The sequence below is a fragment of the Siphateles boraxobius genome, unplaced genomic scaffold, assembly GCF_051911475.1.
Source record: "Siphateles boraxobius isolate OS27281-9 unplaced genomic scaffold, OSU_SipBor_1 6, whole genome shotgun sequence".
NCBI lineage: Eukaryota > Metazoa > Chordata > Actinopteri > Cypriniformes > Leuciscidae > Siphateles > Siphateles boraxobius.
The window spans coordinates 11829530-11850886 of record NW_027509186.1 but is presented as its reverse complement, the minus strand read 5'-3'; the positions used below and the strand labels follow the sequence as shown (position 1 = coordinate 11850886).

At 40.4% G+C, this 21357-nt stretch overlaps 1 protein-coding gene across 1 annotated transcript; it reads right to left on the bottom strand.

Moving 5' to 3' along the window:
• Positions 1 to 1364: 1364 nt before the first annotated feature.
• Positions 1365 to 20444, bottom strand: LOC143715886 (P2Y purinoceptor 14-like). Its single transcript, XM_077207740.1, has 3 exons — positions 20337 to 20444; positions 12034 to 12464; positions 1365 to 2863 (listed from the first exon to the last, which is right to left on the bottom strand). The coding sequence occupies exons 1-3, from the start codon at positions 20397 to 20399 to the stop codon at positions 2140 to 2142; spliced, it is 1218 nt and encodes a 405-aa protein (XP_077063855.1). The 5' UTR covers positions 20400 to 20444; the 3' UTR covers positions 1365 to 2139.
• Between the last annotated feature and the right edge of the window lie 913 nt (positions 20445 to 21357).

The window sequence follows — 21357 nt, the reverse complement described above, 5'->3', positions numbered from 1 at the left end:
ATACAGTTTAAAATTATACAGCACACCTGTAAAAGCAACAAAACAAGAGCAGCTGTGAATTTAGAGTATTTTACTGTAATCTTTACAGTATGTTACTGCTATTAATAATGCATTGGTTGCTATTAGCTGATGCAGTCAGCTGTCAAATCACTCCAACCACTACCATTCTCCTATTAGACCGCAAGCATTTATATAAGTGTCATTACTGCTTGGTAAGCATGTTCAAACTGCTCGCAACCCTCCCTCACCACTATAAGTATCAAGCATATTACTGTGCACCTTCTGGCTGTCATCTTCTTTTGTTTCAGATTACCAAGGCTTTCAAGTCCTAGCTGTCATGGACATCATTGTTGAGAGACACTCATCATCATAGCCAAGCTACAGTAAAAATGTCCCGGGATTTACTGCCACGACTACACGTTAACACGGTTTTTCTTTAAAGACATTACTAAAGTGTCTTAATCATCTGTATATCACTCAAGATGATGGTTCAATGGGGGGTTATGTATGCCATTAATCATGGAGCAAGAACCCCCATAAGGAACCATACCGCCAAAGATAAATTGTGTTTAATAAACTCAAGTAACTCGCCATAGTGGTCCTGTCTGAATTAAGGTTTATACATGCTAGTTTCCATGACAGAGTTAACAAAAAATCATCTTACTACTGGAGCTGACAGTTTGCTAAGTTTCAAATGATTGTTTAACAGTAAACTATGCAAAAACGACAGCCCTTCCGGCACACTCAGTGTCAGAATTCACTCACTCGCTTTCATTCACTCCTTCAAGTGCACTATATAAGTGGAGTAATGTAGGGAATAGTGAATGAGGGTAGGCTATAGGGGGCAATTTCCAACACAGCCCAAGACCTGAAATGGGTGTCAAACAAAGGAAATGTGCAAAATGTGCAGTGTTGGTGCAAACCCCCTTATGTCTTACAGTGACAGGTAATATGTACACTGGCACACGTTATGTCCATAGCCCAGTAGTATAAATCATTAAAAAAAAATAACAATTAATATCCACCAAACAGGGAATCCATAATCCATTTTTTTTACATTATTGGCAAATCATTTGGCCTTCAACCAGACATATTATCAAATGTGATTCTACCGTTAAAGAAACTGTTTCAAATTGGTTCACTTCATGTTCTCAAGATACAGTACTTCCATTTAAATGGCAATACATTTAAAAAACAAACAGAAAAGTAATTCCAAAGTGTTTTCCCACCATAATCAACCAGTTTGACACCTGTAATGCTTCATTATTTACAAAACAAATCCACCTTTTTGAAATAAAAATGCAATAAGGAATTAAAGTAAACAACAAGTAACAATAAAACAATAAAACAATAAAACAATGACCTTTTAGATAAAAGTACAGCCTTAATAGTTTATTATTATTCAAATATTAATTTTAAATGCTGTATTTTCCATAGCAAGCAAGCCACATGTCCACAGATCATATCATCTCAAATAACAATATTAAATACACTATTATTCAAAGGGTTTGGTAAGAATGTTTTTTTCACATCAAGGTTGCATTTATTTGAACAAAATACAGTAAAACACAAATATTTTGTGATATTTACAGTTTTAAATAACTTTTTTCTTTTTGAATATATTTTAAACTGTAATTTAATGCAAAGCCGAATTTTCAGCATCATTACTCCAGGCTTCAGTGTCACATGATCCCTCAGAAATCATTCTAATATGCTGATTTGCTGATAAGGACACATTTCTGATTATTATCAGTGCTGAAAACGGTTTGGGTGAAACTATGACACATTTGATTCCGTGATGAACTGAAAGCTCAAAACAAAGAGCATTTGAAGTAGAAATCGTTTTTTGTAATATTATACAATAAATATCTTTAGTGTCACTTTTGATCAATTGAATGCATCCTTGACAGAATCAGTTTGTGATGAATTTTCAACGTTAATTTCTGGCAACAAATTCACTATTAGATAATTTTGAAGCTGTAATCTAGGGACAGTGAAACTGAAAATTAAATGTTGTGTAAGATAAAAGGACAAAACCTATGTGCATGGTTTTAAGATAACTGCTGCTACATTGTGTGCAATCTAATGATCCTTCATCTACATTGCAATCATTTAGTTTGTGGTTTACCAAGTAAACTGTCATCCTTCCTGACAATTTATTGTGTTAAAATTCACACTTTCACGTCTGAGTGTGGATATCTTTGTCTCAATGTAGGTCAACATGTTGCTCATTCGTCTTTGCTGTCCTCTATCGTCACTGTCTCTCTTCGAATCTGTTTTCTTCTTGAGGCTGAGCTGGGCTCTGAAGGCCTTGCAGAAGATGAAGTATATAAGTGGATCCAAGCAAGCATTTAGCACTGATAGTAGGATGGTCAGCTCCTTCAGGACGTAGAACGCATGGGCTGTGCAGAGTTTCGTCTGAGGTTTGATAAATGCATAAGGCAGTCGCACCAAATGATAGGGCACAAAGCACACACAAAAAACAAGCACAAGAACCAGCATGTTGCGTTTAGACTTCCTGAACTTATGGCTGCTGGACGTGGTCTGTGTGGACAACTGAGCTTTTCTGACCTTTTGCAGAGTCCCCCAGTAAAGAGCAATCAGAGACACCAGCACAAAAATGAAGAGCACCATAGACACACTGTGAGTGATTTTGTAGACCAAACTGAGCGGAGGACTGTGATAAGCCTCACAGCCGATTTTCTCAGGCTTATGAATGCGACCCCAGGAGGTCAGGAGAAAGAGGATCAAGTAGATGGAAGACATTGCTAACAGCGAGAGCCAAGTAGCTGCAGAAATGTGGCGGGCGGTTCGAACCGTCTGCAGAGAATGAGTCTCCAGTGGCCGGACAATCTTCAGGTACCTGAGGTAAAAAAGCGTTTTTTGTTTTTAAAACAATCTAATATGTGTTCATGCTTGGAATTATATATGTTTATTTGTGAAGAAAGCTGTAGTATCATGGCTTGGGGAAAAAATTGCTCTCACATTTCTTGTAAAGTAAACTAAAGTTTGGAATAATTAAGATTTTTTTAACGGTTTTGAAAGAAGTTACTTATACTCTACAAGGCACATTTAAAATACATTAAAAAGAGTGATATTGTGAAATATTATTTCAATTGAAATTAACTTTTTTCTATTTGAATATATTTTGATCAAAGCTGGATTTTCACCATCATTACTCAAGTCTTCAGTGTCACAAAAAATTAATATAATATGCGGATTTGCTGGATGCAATATTCATTATTATTATCAGTGTTGGAAATAGTTGTGTTTACCTTTAAAAATTGGGCCAAGTAATAATAATATTCATCCAAGGCACATCAAATTGAACATAACAAATACTGTTCTTTTGAAATGTCTAGACAGAAATATTAGGTTTTCAATACTGATAATAATGAGAACCATTATTAATAAATGGGTACCAGTAATTATTGATAATAACTGAGCACCAGCTAATTTTTAAAAATACATTAAACAAAGAAAACAGTTACTTTTTTAATTGCAGTTAATTTGTCTGTTAATGTTGTTCCCTTTTGAGACGTCATTCTCTACCCCTACCAGGAAGTATAAAAGGGGTGCCAAGAGAACATGTCATGCTCTTTTCGTCTTCAGGGACTGCTTCACTGACACTGTGAGTTACGAAATGATGGCTGGATACAAACGCTTTAGAAAGTGTGCCGACCCGTGTGAGAGGTTTCTCACACCCTGTGACACTCACAACCTATGTGTGCTTTGTCTGGGTGAAGAGCACGAGTTTCTCAATGAGAACGCTCCATTCTCGTTTGTCTCTCTTCTTGAGGGAAGAGGGACAGTCATCTTTGCCTCACGGTTTTGGTCCTGCTCGCGCAGAGGCCGTGATCGTGGGGGTCTCAGAGGGAACTCGCCCGACGAGTTTGAGAGTGAATCTCTCACAATCGTTGGTGGGTGACGAGAATGAGCTGCTGGGGGGGGGGGGGGGGGGGGGGTATTGTGCTCTCTGATGCTGAACCTGCCCAGCCCCCCTACCCCGCGTATGCGGAGCTGGTGGAGGTGATGGAGCGCTCCACCGCAAGGCTTGAGTTGCCATGTTATCTCGGCTTTCTCTGGCGTCAGATGGGAAGCCGCTCGTGGAAGGCTTGACGAGCGCTTTCTCTCTGGCCACACCCCACCAGCCCCAGTGAGCCTTCCATTCCTTCCATTTGACCTCCATTGAGGTGGTGGTTTAAAAGTTCAGGGAGGCGAAGGCGTGCTCAGCAGCATGTAAGTCTTGCATACCGGGCCGGTCCAGAGCCACACCCAGATAGCCTGGGGGTCCTGGCCCGTCTCGTTCTGAGGATCGCAGACGGGGCCAGTGGGACTCCAGGAGGCACGAGTCCAGGAGGAAAATGCAGGTTGTCAGGGAAGTAGCTCAGGCCAGATGTGAGCGTCCTGGCACAAGCAGAGGCAGGTAATCGCCTGCTTGCCTGTGCACACCCTCCTCTTTCTCTTTTTCCCTTTGCCTATAACATCAGGCCCAACGAGCTGGACCGATGATGATAATCCATTCTGAAGGTCTGGCTCAGGCCTTTTTTGTGTGAAAAAAGCAACCTAAAACCAATCGATCATAGTGAGAAACAACCCCTGTAGCCTCAGAGCACCGTTGACAGAGTAGTTGGCTCTAGGTGCCTCCTCCAGTTAAAACGAACATAGCCAGACTGTTCCCAAAAAAAAGGTATATATGTATATAATTAATATGTTTTATAGACAGGGTTATTCGGTCTCCATTCCCCTCCTGGAAAGGATATGTTTCCCTATGGTGTGGTGAAATTGCTACAGGGACTCTGTCGCTACTTTGTTCACTGAGTCTCTAGTAGCCCAGATCTGAAATTGGTTAATATTGGAGTAGTTATAAGCACAGGTAGCAGGAAAGCCTTCCTGTGGGATTAGAGGCGTGGTTAGGCTTCCTCTCACTCCAGAGAGTTATCTGCTGAGGCCTCCACTCTCTAGAGCTTGACAGAGTGTCTATAAGTTAATAATCCCTTACTGATTTTTGCAGCCCTCCTCTCATGCGAGAGTCATCATGCTAAGGCTTCCGGCCTTAGAGCCCCATGCAGGCAGCCCGGTCCTGCTGCAGGTAGAGGTAGATAAGGGGTCTTAAATAGCAGAGAGTTTTTTTTTTTGGCCCTTCGCCTCTCGGGCTCTGATCAGGATTTATCTAACATAAATGTTTTTCTCACAAATAGAAACCTAGTTTAAGGCCAATTGGGTGTGAGTATGGCAGGCCTCCTCTTCTTTAGATTCTCCCTGCTGAGGCCTCCGCTCCCCATAGCCCTGTGGAGGTGCTATACATCTCTAAATTTGAGATGGTGGTTAGATCACCTCCTTTAGTATGGCGTCATGTGGTAAGGCCCAACTAGATCCTCCATGAAGTTGTTTTTCCAAGAAACGTAGATAGTACTCCCCTAGTTAGCAGAGTATTTCTATAGAGTATTTCCTCCTCCAGCGGCTCGAGGTGAACCAAAAACAACTGATACCAGCTCTCAGTGATATGTGTCGGGTCCCCGCTATGATAACAATAACTTTCTCAAATGTTTACAGAACAAGCGGGAACCCAGTGTGCCTGTATCTTTTTCTATTGCTGTTCAATTACATGATAGAAAGTCTAAGGCCTTCAAAAGCCGTACAGCAAACCCATCTAATCTGGTGCCTATTACACGACATACCAAGATTGCTGTGGGGACAAAAAGTAAGACTGTTAAGTTAGCACTTTTAAACATCCGCTCACTTAAAAATAAATCACTTTTAGTCAATGACTTAATAACCACATACAACCTGGATTTTATGTTGCTAAATGAAACTTGGCTAGAAGAAAGTTGCAGTGCAACAGTCCTCAATGAAACAGCCCCTCCTAACTTTACTTTTATGAGTGTCTGCAGAGCTGTCAGAAGAGGCGGAGGTTTAGCTGCTCTTTATAAAGATGTCTATCAATGTAAGCAAATATCATTTGGGAATTACCCGTCTTTCGAATATCTGGGTATTGTGTTAAAAGGTGCTCCACGCATTTTACTTATCATTGTTTACAGGCCTCCAAAATACTCTCCAGCTTTTGCTGAGAACTTAACAGAACTGTTAAGTTCTATTTCCTCAGAGTTTGACTGCTTTGCCATTGCTGGAGATTTTAACATTCACATAGATAATGCAGAAAACAATATGGCAAAAGAAATCAAAACTGTTTTAAAAACTTTTGATCTGACTCAGCATGTACATGGAGCCACACATAATCGTGGACACACTCTAGATTTACTTATCAGTAAGGGTCTAAACATTTCATCAATTGTTATTAAGGATGTAGCACTGTCTGATCATTTTTGTATTTTCTTTGATATATTGATCTCTCCTGCCATTGAAGCTAGATCTGTGTCTGTCAAGAAGAGATGCTTAAATGAGAACACTAGTGTACTATTTATGAAGGCTATATCTTTAACACCAAGCATATCTGCTGACTCTGTTGATTTTCTCCTTGATTCTTTTAACTCAAAAGTTAAGAGTGTAATTGATGATATTGCTCCTGTGAAAGTCAGGAAGAAGAGTGGCAGACAAAAAGCACCTTGGAGAAACTCAACAGCAGTGCAAAATATGAAAAGACAATGCAGAAAAGCAGAGCGCATGTGGCGGAAGACAAAACTTGTAGTCCATTATAACATCTACAAAGACAGCATCCATGCTTTTAATAAGGAACTAAGCAAAGCTAGACAGACTTTTTTCTCGAATATTATAAACAGCAATATAAACAACACGCGCACTCTTTTTGCTACTGTAGAGAGACTGACAAACCCCCCAAGCCAGATTCCCAGTGAAATGCTCTCAGTGAGAAAGTGCAGTGAGTTTGCTTCTTTCTTCTCTGAGAAAATCAATAATATCAGAAAGGTGATCAGCACATCCTTGAGTTGCGCTGGTGTCAGGCAGATCAGACAACAGGACGAGAAAGTAGCCACTATGTCTGATTTCGAAGAAATTGATGGCAAAATTTTGGAAGAAACCGTACAGCAACTAAAAACATCAACCTGCGCCCTTGATGCACTTCCCACATCTTTTTTCAAAAATGTGTTACACAGCTTAGAAGCAGATCTCCTAGAAGTGGTAAATGCCTCACTTCTCTCTGGGAGTTTTCCGACCTCCCTGAAAACTGCTGTTGTCAAGCCCCTCCTGAAAAAGAGCAATCTGGATAAGACCATATTAAACAACTATAGACCGATCTCAAATCTTCCTTTCATAGGCAAGATCATTGAAAAAGTTGTCTTCAATCAGCTGAACAAATTCTTAAGCTCGAATGGATACTTTGACCATTTTCAATCTGGTTTCCGACCGCACCACAGTACAGAGACCGCGCTCATAAAGATAATAAATGATATTCGCTTAAATACTGATACAGGCAAATTATCAGTGCTGGTACTACTCGACCTCAGTGCTGCATTTGACACTGTCGATCACAAAATACTTCTTGACAGGCTGGAAAACTGGGTCGGGGTTTCTGGGATAGTCCTAAAATGGTTCAGGTCATACTTAGGAGGCAGAGGTTATTATGTGAGTATAGGAGACCATAAGTCTGAGTGGACATCCATGACATGCGGAGTCCCTCAAGGCTCAATTCTTGCGCCACTCCTATTCAACCTGTACATGCTCCCAATGAGCCAAATAATGAGAAAGAACCAAATCGCTTACCATAGCTATGCAGACGACACACAGCTCTACTTATCCCTATCGCCTAACGATTACAGCCCCATTGACTCCCTTTGCCAATGCATTGATGAAGTAAACAATTGGATGTGCCAAAACTTTCTTCAGTTAAACAAAGACAAAACTGAAGTCATTGCGTTTGGAAACAAAGATGAAGTTCTCAAGGTGAACGCATACCTTCAGTCTAGGGGTCAAACAACTAAAAATCAAGTCAGGAATCTGGGTGTGTCTCTGGAGTCAGACCTTAGTTTCAGTAGTCATGTCAAAGCAATAACTAAATCAGCATATTATCACCTGAAAAATATTGCAAGAATTAGATGCTTTGTTTCAAGTCAAGACTTAGAAAAACTTGTGCATGCTTTCATCACCAGTAGGGTGGATTATTGTAATGGACTCCTCACTGGCCTTCCCAAAAAGACCATAAGACAGTTGCAGCTCATACAGAACGCTGCTGCTAGGATTCTGAGCAGAACCAGAAAATATGAACACATCACACCAGTCCTCAGGTCTTTACACTGGCTGCCAGTTACATTTAGGATTGATTTTAAAGTATTATTACTGGTATATAAATCATTCAATGGCCTAGGACCTCAATACATTGCAGATATGCTCAGTGAATATAAACCCAACAGATCACTCAGATCATTAGGATCACATCGGCTAGAAATACCAAGGGTTCACTCTAAGCATGGCGAGTCTGCTTTTAGCTACTATGCCAGCCGCAGCTGGAACCAGCTTCCAGAAGAGATCAGATGTGCTCCTACAGTAGTCACATTCAAATCCAGACTCAAAACACATCTGTTTAGCTGTGCATTTACTGAATGAGCACTGTGCCACTGTTCGTCCGACTGTTTGCACTGTATTTTATTTTATGTTTTAATTATTCTGATTTCTGTATTTTATCTTTTATTCTAAACTGTTTTAATTATTCTGATTTCTTTTGATTATTTTAATTTCTTCTATGTAAAGCACTTTGAATTACCATTGTGTATGAAATGTGCTATATAAATAAACTTGCCTTGCCTTGCCTTGCCTTGCCTATAGAGAGCTCCGTTTCACGGATAGCCTCAGAGTAAGCCTAGTACTCCCCTGATTCTCCTGGGTCGTTATGCAGGTGTGTTAAGTTGACAGGCTTCCAGTGTTAGCCTCCCTCATATGGCAAGGCCACCTCAAATGCAGACTCCAGTACTCCCCTTTAGTTTAGGGTCATTATTCTGACCAATTATCATGCTGAGGCCTCCATCCTCCAGAGTTCCATGCAGATAGATCTGGTCTTTGCATAGGGAAGAGGCCTCTCTCTTTAATTCAGAGAGTTGTGTTTAGGCCCTTCGCTTCTGTGTTGTGCATAGCTACAACTTAACTGGTTATTAAAAGGTATGGTAGGCCTCCTCTCCCATAAGCATTTCTGCATACTCTAAAATCTTGCTAGAAGCAGTATTTCTAACTGCTTTCTATGGGTTCATGCGCCCAGGGGAATTCGCTTCAGCGTCTAATCATTTTGATCCCGTCCGTGGTCTTTCTTTCTCTGACTTACACATCTCACCTAATTTCTTTACACTCTTTCTCAAATACTCCAAAAATGACTCTTTAGGTTCTGGCATCTCAATTACTATTTCTAAAATTAGTAATAATTTTTGTCCCTTCTCATCTATGCATAGATTTCTTAAAATCCGCCCTAAATCTTCAGATCACTCCCCCCTATTTTCTCTACCTAATGGAGCTCCTCTTTCCAAAGCTTGGTTCAGGTCTCATTTAGTTTCTGTCCTCAAAAAGTGCAGTCTTTCCCCTTCCCAGTATACCGGCCACTCATTTAGGATTGGTGCAGCCACTACAGCAGCTGAACGTGGTGTTTCTACAGCTGCTATCAAGATCCTGGGCAGATGGTCTTCCTCTGCATTCGAGTCTTACATAAGACCCGATCTAAAGATCATTCTCGAAGCTCAGCAAGCTCTGCAGTAACGATTCAGGTAAATTCCTATGCAATTACTGGTGGTGTAGTCATGCTTTATCTATCTGGCGATAGTCTCAGTTGAATAATTAGCCCTTGCGCCATCGCTGGCAATACGGTCCTCAGGGGCCCGGCTTCGCACAGCCTAGTGGTTTCTATGCGCGTTTCGTTCATGCGCAGCACTAGCGGCCTAGCGGCTCAGCGAACTCGTCTAAGCGTGGCTTAGCATGACCTTGTCTCTGCCTGGTTCAGCGTGGCCTTGTCTATGTGGCTCAGCGTTGCCTCGTCTCTGTGTGGCTCATCGTGGTCTTGTATATGTGGCTCAGTGTGGCCTCGTCTCTGTGGCTCAGCGTGGCCTCGTCTTTGTGTGGCTCATCGTAGCCTTGTCTCTGTGGCTCAGCGTGGCCTCGTTTTCGTGTGGCTCATCGTAGCCTTGTCTATGTGGCTCTGCGTGGCCTCGTCTCTGTGGCTCAGCGTGGCCTCGTCTCTGTGGCTCAGCGTGGTCTTGTCTATGTGGCTCAGCGTGGCCTTGTCTCTGTGGCTCAGCGTGGCCTTGTCTATGTGTGGCTCAGCGTGGCCTTGTCTCTGTGGCTCAGCGTGGCCTTGTCTCTGTGGCTCAGCGTGGCCTTGTCTCTGTGGCTCAGCGCGGCCTTGTCTCTCTGTGGCTCAGCGTGGCCTTGTCTCTCTGTGGCTCAGCGTGGCCTTGTCTCTCTGTGGCTCAGCGTGGCCTCTTCTCTGCGTGGCTTTGTCTCTGCGTGGCTCATCGCGGCCTCTTCTTAGCGCGACGCAGCGTTTAAAAATAATAAATAAATAAAAAATAAGCGATGCGTAACGTATTACGTAATTACAGCAGCAGAAAAGTATCTAGCATATAAAGTAAAGCATGCTCCACTTTATAGATTATAGAGTTACTGTTCCCACGACAATATCGACGGAACTCTATAATATCCTACTGTCTACGGAAATTGTTACATCCATGTCTACCCAGCTGTTCGCTAACTCTTTTTCTTTCTTTATTTTAAGAACTACATAATTTACGGCTGGTGGGTATACTTTTCTTTTACGTTCTTTGGGGGTGGGCTACGTCCAGTGGAATTATTCTTCCACCCATTCTTGGGGGTCGGCTGCGCCCCTGCCTTCATCTTCAGGCAGGAAATGCAGAATCCGTATCCTCGGATCGCGAGTTATGGAGGGGGCCTACGCCAAAGAACTTTATTGCATATATTGCTTGCTGGGCTGTTAATAAAATGCATAATTGTACAGTATCTTCTCTCCCGAGTCTTTTTGGTAGAAATGAAAGCGTAGCGTAAGTTCTGCCAGGAAGACTCAATTGTTACGACATTTATTACCTTCTCATCTATCCAATCGCGTTCTAATACGTGAAGTATAAAAGATCCTTACTTACACTCGTCTGAGTTCGCAGATGCTGACGCTTCACTTACCACCATCCTCCCCACCTCCACCAAGACTGTCTTCACTCCATCCTCCCCCACCTCCACCAAGACTGTCTTCACTCCATCCTTCCCACCACCACCAGGTCGGCCCCTTCCAATACCCCAAGGGGGTCGGCTGCGCCCCTGCCTTCTTCTTCAGGCAGGAAATGCAGAATCCGTACCCTCGGATCGCGAGTTATGGACGGGGCCTACGCCAAAGAACTTTATTGCATATATTGCTTGCTGGGCTGTTAATAAAATGCATAATTGTACAGTATCTTCTCTCCCGAGTCCTTTTGGTAGAACTTTTACTTGCACTGATATACAGTAGCGAGACTTTTTCTTTTAGTTGTCTTTCATAGACAGTTTTTTTCTTCTTGCTGTGTAAATTTGTTTAAATTCTTACTATTTTAATACTTTTATTTAATATTTTGCTGCTTCTCTCGTGCGAAATTAATCTCAGTTTCACTCTTTCTCAACACGTGATTGGCTGTTCGCTACTGATGTCACAACTAAACTCCTAAACTCAGGATCAAAGTATGAGTTGACAGAGAGGTACCAACAAAGCCTGGTTGGATTGGTTTGGTTTTGTCAACTCTAAACTAATCCTGTAACCCTGAGTTTGTTCAACTACCATCATGGTACAGGCCCCAGGTGAATCTCAGACATAAACAAAACAGGGAAACCGATCAAAAACAAACATAACCCTGACAGCAATCTCCTGAGTGTTCCTTGTTTATTTTATTAAAGACTGTCTTTGTTCTCTAGCACTTTCGTTGTGTGCTGCATACGGCCACAGATTGTGACAATTTCGCAATATTACTGTTTTTACTGTATTTTTAATCAAATGAATGCAGCCTTGGTGAGAACAAGAGATTTCTTTTAAAAAGACTATAAAATCTTTATTATTCCAAACTTGGAGGTCAACGCAAGTAGGTGTTAGTATGTGTTGTATACCTGTTTGCAGCAATAAAATCCATGAAGAGAATGCTTGCATACATGTTTATATAGAAGGCTGTTGCTCCAAAGCTGCAGTAAATATTACGCATTATCTCTGAACTGCTGGCATAGTTAGCAATGCGCAAAGGCAAGCAAAGACAAAGGAGGAAGTCAGCTGCGGCCAGGTTCTTCATGTAGACCGTGACGCTGGACTGAACACACTGATGAGTGCAGAAATACACACGCATCGTGATGCAATTCAGCACCAGACTGACAAGAAACACTAGTGAGTATGTAACTATGAAAACAGGATGAGCTCGGATCCTTGAAAATTCACAGGAGGTGTTTTCTTCTGTGCCAGTCGTGTTTGCTGTGGTGTAATTCAGGCCAGTGGTGAAGATGATTGGTGGAACTGCAGTACTGATAATTTGTGAAACTGCTGACTCCATCTAGATGCACAAGAGATACAGATTAGTCACCAAATGTAGCAGCTTAGCAAATTTAAAGACATTTACATTCATTGCATGGATGAATTTGTTAATTTGTTCATTTTGTTCAGTGCATTTTCAAAGTGAAATATGTTGTAACACATCATTCATAGAATGCAAAATCTTCACAAGTGTAAGATTATGTCTATAAAGCATTAAGATTTATTTTTAAATATACAGCTTTCTGGTGAGACAAAAAATATTCTAAACCATTAAACATCTGAATCGTTCCCTATCCCCTATATCCCCTAGTGCATTATGTGCCATTCACCTTGTAGAAAATAGTAAATTTGTGAACAAGTGACGATTTTAGCTGCAGCTTCGGGCGTCTATTTATAATGTAGGGGGCGGAGCTTCAGATTCTAGAGAGCATTTGATTGGACAGGAAATCTGATTAGAAGCTGAAGTGCAGAGGGATGTCATCAAAATCATTCATCCATATTGGTGGAAATGAGAGACTGGAAGATATATCTTCTAAATTTTGTTATTGTCTCGGAGCGTATTAGCTTATAAATAACCTTAAGGCTAACATATTCATACTGTACAAAAAGCAACAACAAAAAAAACCTTACATTTTGATTTCATGAGGACTTTAACCATGAAAATGTTACTGTGTAATCTCTTATTACGCTGTCACAGAAAACACCTGTGCACAGGGGCGTAATTTGTGGGGGGGATGGGGGGGATATAACCCCCCCAATATTTAAATCTATGCATTACAACCCCCCCATTATTTATACCATGATCACAATATCAGGAGGCATACCCAAACTTCAACCCCCCCAATGTTCAAACCAAATCTACGCCCTTGCCTGTGCATAATTATGGGAAAGTAAGTGTATGGTAAAAAAGATAGCAAAAACTAAAAAATTACATTAGGGAATGTTCTATACTGTTCTACACTGCAGTGTTCTGTGAATGTTAGTTTAATGTTATACAAATAAAACCTAAAAATAACATTTAGAGACAATTCTGTAAAGGTTCTCTCAAAGCTCAATTTTCATACCTCTTTCCCTGTGATTTCTTACACTGCACACACACATTTTTTTTGTAGCCTAAATGCGGTTGTCAATACCTGCATTTTTCAGGAGTTAATTCGGCTGTAGAATGCAGTTGTCACTCCCTAAAATTGCTGAACAGTGTGTGTACAGAATGGGATTCAGTTCTTAAAGGTGAAATGACAACCGAATTTAACTGCAGTGTGTAGTGTCATCCACTAGTGTCATCCACATAAAATACAGAATTCAAAAATTACACATGAGCCTATTATTTAGTATTCTTGGAAGTTGTGCAGTAACACTTCAATGAAGAAAGAGCTGTATTTACACAGGATCCAGTATGTTCTTGCACTTAAAGACATAGCTAAATATAAAGCGCATCAGGTGTACAGTGCTTAGCATAAGTGAACACACCCATGATAAAGTTGACTAAAAAGAGGAATAAAAAAAATCATCTTTTGGTTATTGATCTTAATGCCTTAATTAAGTAATAATTAATACCTAGAGATTGGCATGGGGCACTTTCCAAAAGATCATCTCTCAATGAAAATCAAACCAGCTATTAGGTAACTGAAATAACACCATGCCAATCTCATAGGGTTAACATAGGGTTGTCCTGACTTATGCAACCTGTATTTTAAGGAAGAACATTATTTATGATACATTATTCATTCACAAAGAAAATTGGTGTCCTTAAAGGTTGGATTTTTCCTCATTTTTTTAAATTAAGGAATCAAGATCAATTTCAAAAAGATGATTTTTTATTCCTATTTTAAGTCAACTTTAGCATGGGTGTGTTCACTTATGCTAAGCACTATAACAGAACACAAGGCACTCGAGGCACACGCTTTTATCCTGATAAAAATCTCACCACTGTGAAATATGAAACATATCAGCTTAAGACATCAGTCTTCACGTTGCCCCTGACCAATTTTATAAATCAGTGTCTATTTACACCAAATAATTAATTTTACAGTGTAAATTCGGTACATAGCATAATTCTGTTTGTTAGTTTTTGTTGCTATTTACACTGAGTTTAAATAGCATCAATTGCAAATAGCTGCTGCCTTTCAAAATAGTGCGATAGATGCATCCTGTGCAAACATTACCTAAGTCCTTTGTTCAGCCTTGAAACTATTTGTGACCGATCACGGAAACTAGGGACGCAAGCAATGGCTTCATGCCCATTCAAAGTGAGGGGGCACGTGCCCCCTCAGATTTTTCCTCCCTGAAAATTTTTTTGCCACAACTTTATTCCTATTATGCTGCATAATTACCAGAGCCTATAACGACTCAAATGTATTCTTCTGGATGTGTAATAAATCGGTCAGCATCAGCCCGCCCCTTTTTCCTAATATGTTGTCTGTGTTTATCAAATCTACGCGCGTAGCGCTCTAGAATCTTTGCTGTGTATGTTCAAGCAACTCGCTCGTCTCGCACGTTGAGCTGGAAATGTTTTACAGATGGTCTTGAAGTGGTAAGTGGGCAAAGCAACAAATCGGCATTGAATTAGTTATAGGATGATATTAAAAGGTAGTGAGATTACTAAAGTAATGTTACATATTACATTTGATTTGATTACTTTTTTACATTTCTGTCAAATATTAACCATTTTCAAATAAACGGGGTAGTGTTAACCTTATTCAGCACTGAAATCTGTCAATCTTCTTTCAAAGTCCTTCATCACATATTGATATTAAAATAACTTAATATCAGAGCACCACAAAGTCATACCTCAGCACCTTTATGTACCTTTAATGTAAGATCGTTCTTAGGTCACATACCAATTTAAAATCATAACATAAAAACTGCAATGGTAATGTTTTTAAAATCATGTGTAGTAGGCCTAAATGTACAGTAAGTGTGTGTGTAAACATGCTTTAATGAAGTAGACTTCAAAAGCTTTTGAATTTGAGCTTACTGTTCTTTCATCAACCTGTCTTTTACATAAACTTGCAAAATAGATACTTTAACTTAGTCCTCAGATAGAGGAGGGTTGCTGCTAGCTCCGTTAAGGTATTTCTGTCCCTCCCAAACTTCATTGAAATGGTATGTTTAGCAGCCAGAATTTAAAAATTTTCAGGGGTAGTGTGACGAACAGGACGGCCGAGGGACGTGAGAGAACGGTGCGAGGCCGGTGGTGCGATTGCTAATGAGCAGCACCTGTGAAGAACACCGGTCTCGCATCTCTCACGGAGGAGCGGAAGCATAAAGGAGGAGCGACGACATTGATGATCGAGAGAGGAACAGGCCTGTATTTTAGTTGTGCTTTGTTTTTGTATTTTATTTTAGCTAGCAGTCGTCCGTGAGGGGCTGCTGGCAGTTATGTTTATTTTCGGTAGCCGGATTGTTCGCCGGTTCCCGCCTCCTTCTTCCCTGAACATTGCTACAGGGAGAAACCCCCTAACCCCTCCTAACATGATCCATATCACCCGTCAGAAAACAATTGCAACGTCTCAGATTGTGCCCCCCCAGAATTGTGGCTGGCATGACACCCCTGGACACAAGTCGGCAGCACAACTTTCGAGCAAAATGAGAAAGAAGCGTTTTTTTTTTTTTCAAAATTTGTGAATTTCAATTTTTGGCAGAATCTGTTAGCTGAAATCACGAAAAAGCCTCTCCATGTTTGAGACAGCAGTATTGGTATATTAAAAGCTTACATTTTGAGGTTGAAATCGGCTTGTTTTCGGAGATTCTAGCATGCAGTAGGGGCGTGGCATGTCATTGTCTGTGTGTATTTCCACACTGGATAAGCCAGCTTTTGCCCCTGCCCTCCAAGTGAACAGCGTGTCTACTTATTATGCTGCGCTCTGGCCGGCTCTATCTGATATCAAAATTCAATGAAGATGGACGCCGCAAAGATTGTTGCAGATGAGCTGAACCGTGGCAGTTACACCGCCGAAAATGTTTTGAAGTACTTCTTCAACAAGCCGTGCTGAAATAGCGAAACTGTTGAGCAAAGGGGCCATAGAACCGGCTGTAAAAGCCTGACTCACTCAGAGAAGGAGGTTCTATGGAAGGAGGAGTACCGGTTCTATGGGCCCTTTGCATTCTGATATCCCTGGATCACTTCCCATGCTTTTACATGTAAAGCTAGGGGCAGAATTGCCTCCGGGTTACGATCGCCGCACTTCGTGGGCTCAGGAAACTGAACCGGAGGTATGGGCGCGGCACGCGCGCCCTCGGTGCTTGAATACGGCAACTCGCTGACAGCGGTGGCTGGCTGTTTCATATGTGACGTCCCGATTGCTTTGAATGGGGAACATTCTGTGAACAGGGAACAGACTTAATGGACTAGCAACAATCTCCATAGAACATGAACTGGCACAGAGAATCGAAATAGAGGATGCAGTTAAAGGTGCTCTAAGCGATGTCGGGTGACATCACTTCTTGTTGACGTTTAAAGTATTGTCAAACAAAACGAAGGCTAGCTAGACCCTCCCTCCTCCTCATCTGCGCACTAACCCCCCAAACCCCACCCCCAAACCCTTCTTATCGGTTATTGGCTGGAAAAAGTTTGTTATGTTTCGTGGTGCGGGTAAGCCCAGTTTGTTTGTTTTTTGCCGTTTGTGGAGCCTGTGGTGTCTGCAGAGACCGTGTTTTTTTACAGTGTGTTCAGGGGACAGGCAGCTAGCGGATAGTGAGGAGATGTTTGTTGTATGTGACAAAAATGTTTTGGCCTAAAAAACGCGTTACATTGCTTTGAGCACCTTTAAGACCTTTGCTGCGATGAAGGCCCGCCGTGCGCGCTTCTGAAGCGTAAGTTATGCTTCATTTGCTCTTTAGTCGTTATTTAAGATGCTGAACCTGCTGATGATATAATGTGCTTGCAGACATTTCATTTGTGTGTGTTTTACGCTTATGTGCGGTGTAAAAAGATTTGCAACAGTATTTTGAGGAGGTGAAATGTGATTATTTAGAAAATTCCTGTCATAACTGCTTAAAGAAAAATGCCGGCAGGCATTTGCCTCCTGCATAAACTTTAATATTGTTGACATTTTGGGCACACGCGCGTTGCGCACTGTTTTCGTTATATGTAGGCTTATGGCTTATTGGTCTTTGTGTGTTGTTGCTAGTTTTGCGTTGGCATATTGGTCTTTGTGTGTTGTTGCTGGTTTTGCGTTATATGTATATGGCATATTGGTCTTTGTGTGTTGTTGCTGGTATACGTTGCAAATAGAGGGGCAGCACAATTGTTTTTCGCCTAGAGCGGCAGAAGTGCATTCGACGGTCCTGGGGGTGAGTTTCCATAAATATCAAAGTTTGTCGTTTTGTGTTCATTCTAAGAACACGTACATGTTACTCATTTTTAGTCCATGTTTAGACCTTCCCATACCTACCTATTGCTATTAGCTAGCTCAGGAAAGAAAAAAAAGCTGTGAAGCACAGGGGGAGCTTTACAGGGGGTATGGCTGATCTAAATGAGATGTAAATGAGGCCTATTGTCACTCCTAGCAGCAGAGAGAGGTGAGAACTGCACAATCTTTAGAGGCCGTTATCTAACCTGTTAGCTTTTTTGAGTGCCTACCTTCATATGGCCACAACTTCTCCAAATATTATCAGATTTCCATGTGTTACACATCGTTGGAAAGCTCGGAAGCTACACTTTCAGAATCTATGAATAACTCAAAATGCCCCAGAACCGACTTGTGTCCCTAGTTTCCGTGAACGGTCACATTTGACTTTAAAGGTGGGGTATGTGATTTGGAAAACGACCGGGAGATTTGGAAAATACACAATTCAAATGGTCGTCCCTTCTTTCCTCCAACGCTGACTCTGACTCCACCCATTCGAAGAACATGGACGCGCAATCATGCACGAGTGAAAACTCAGATGCGCGAGAGATTGTAATGACGATTTACTACTAATCATGGAACCGGCTTTACTGACAAGATGCGCATGCGTCACGAGCTTTGAGTATGCGCATGAAGGGGGTCACGCGCGCTGGGGGGAGGGGGGTGTGGTACGACCGTTTGATTGACGAAATTACTGTCCAATGATTCCAGGTGGTCTTGGAAATGATTGGCTGGAGTTTTTCGAGTCCTGCCCGTTCCACATATGATTAAATTGCTTAATTTTCATTTCAGTGATTCTAACTCAGTGGCTGTAAGTGGGTTAGGAATAGGATTTCAAGTTATTTTGAAAAAATGGACAAAAAGAGAATCACATACTTTAAGGGGACATTTAAGACTTAAAATGGTTTGTAGACAGTGCTGTCTACCACTTTCATTGGAAAGTATAGCTAAAGTATAGCTAAAGCCTGCTCAAAAAGTCATTAAATATCTCTGGTTGATATCACACGTTGATTAGCACATTCATTCCATCATTGTGCCTCGTTTGCATGTGTTTGCTTCTCTCCTACTCTCTGTGGATACATATTGTATTATTATAATACATCTGAATTCACAATAAAGCGGTTCACATTTACCTATTTTTTTGGTTTAAAAGTCTGATCTATAACTTCATCTGACAAAATCACCATACTCATATGACAAAGAAAATGTCTGTGCTGTGAATTTGGCTATATTTTCATGTAAAATTATTACTCAAAGAGAAAGTTAGAAGTGACAGAATTTTTTTTTTTTTTCACAACACACATCCTCTGTCTGGGTAACAAACCACAAGGAGGATATTCACTTTTCAGTCTGGGATGATTGATCTAATCTGAGCCTTATCTGCCCGTCAGTACCGTGCGGATAACTTGTGATATGTCTGTTAATTGTTAAAAATCGGCTAGTATATGTATATGTGTCCAAAATAGCTCTGTCACAGGCGGTTGCAGGAAGGCACACGTAGAAGAATAGTTCCAACATGAAGTTTGATAAATATCAAGCAGGCAAACAGGCAGAGCAACACACACTAAATGTGAATGTAGACCGAACAGAGAATGAATGTGAGGGATCAATTTATATAGCATATACAAACGAGGATTATTAGTAGAAAACAGCTGAGACCAAACACATAAATGAGGAGCGAGAAAACTGAATTAAGGAACAATGATGCGAACGAAAACAAACTAAATAGTCTATGATAATGATGATAATGATATGATAGCCTAATGTTGTTGTCTTGCAGTGCTGAGAGCTGCATAATGTGACATTTATCAAGTTTAATGACTGGTAAAAACAGTCTCTTTAACAACGGTCAGTTCTGTTCACAGGGGCCAGTTGAAGGTGTTATTATCTGTGGTACAAAATGTTGATGCTGACACTGACACTGTTATGTATATTCCGACGCATTCAACAAAATGTTTCATTAGCAGCATAACGTATTATCACGTACATATCAGACAAAGTAATCTATCACTCAAAATGCGACAAGATGTCGTTGAAGGAAGGACAAATAAGCATTGTAATCTACTCTAGTTTACTCAAGGCTAAATTACTTTTCTTGATGTATTATTTTACAGGGTTTATTGAACCACATAACCCAAAATGTTAAATGTAGTATGTTGCGATTACATTCATACTATACACATTCATTCTGCACACAATTTATAAGTTGTGTCATGGTAATTACAAATGTTACATGATGAATGTATTAAAAACGTTAAGAAGTTTCCGTCATCATTATTGAGTACAATGAGAAGTAGGTAAATTATGTAAAATAGAGACATCAAAATGTTTTGTCTTAACAATTAATGCATGATAATAAAATAATATGCAATATACTTGTGTAGCAATTGTAAGTCGCTTTGGATAAAAGCGTCAGCTAAATGAATAAATGTAAATGTGTATTGAGAAATTACCAACCTTTCCCTCAAACTGACCCAACAACATGTTTATGGTAGAACCTTAATTGCAATTAACAAATTAGCTGATCATATTTAACTTACTTGAAATCCACTTGTACCCAGGCTGTCCAGTGATCTTTGATCTAGATGTTTCATTCTTTTCATTCACTTCCTTTATAACTTCCTTCTGTATCATGTAAAGAGGAAATGCAGTTTTGTATGCGTGTGTGTGAGATAATCAGTCTGAAAACATGAGAAAAAAATGCACAAACAGGTGGTTGGGTTGTGACGTTTCAGGGCTATTTTGTGGTTAGACATGCATGACATTGAAGATACAGGGTCGGTTGCAGAACTAAACTACGGAGAGCTAAACTAGAGAGCTCAGTGTGCTGCAACTGCAGAAAACACATGCAAATAGAAAAAAACACCAGCAAATTAAGAAAACATACTCAGCAGTTTTACAACACATGTGTGCTCCAAAAGTTCACAACACAACCATATACAGAAACGCACTGCAAATAACACAGAACACAACGTAAATGTTTCCAGGGGACCCCGATAAGTGACAAACCGGACTGGGATGTGCTTACAGCTCAAAGTCTACTTTTTTATTATTGTTTTAACTTTTTTTGTGTGCAAAACATACAGAGATGACATGTTTATGACATATAACTTTGTATAAAATATACAAAATGTATTAACAATAATGTTCAATGTCATTTGAATACAAATGAGAAAAGAAGAGTTAAGAATGAGCTGAAAATAATAATAATTATAATAAAGATAGAGAAAAAGATCACGAGGGTAAGATATTGATCTATACATCAGTTACATACAAATGTTGTTATATTATGTTTAAATAAGTTTTAGCTATAAGAAATGCTAGGTAATGCAGAGTCCAACGAACGTTTTAAAGCTGAGACACTCACGCACAGATATACAACGCATATTTAAAAAACATTTTTTTTATAAAATGTATATTTATTTGCAACATTTATGTTAACAGCAAGAAATTTATGTCGTAAGAAGCTATTCGGTGCTGCGTTGTCATGGGAACATCCCAGGTGAAAATAATGTAGGGCATAGGGATGCTCACGAGCAATAAGCACATCCCAGTTTCATC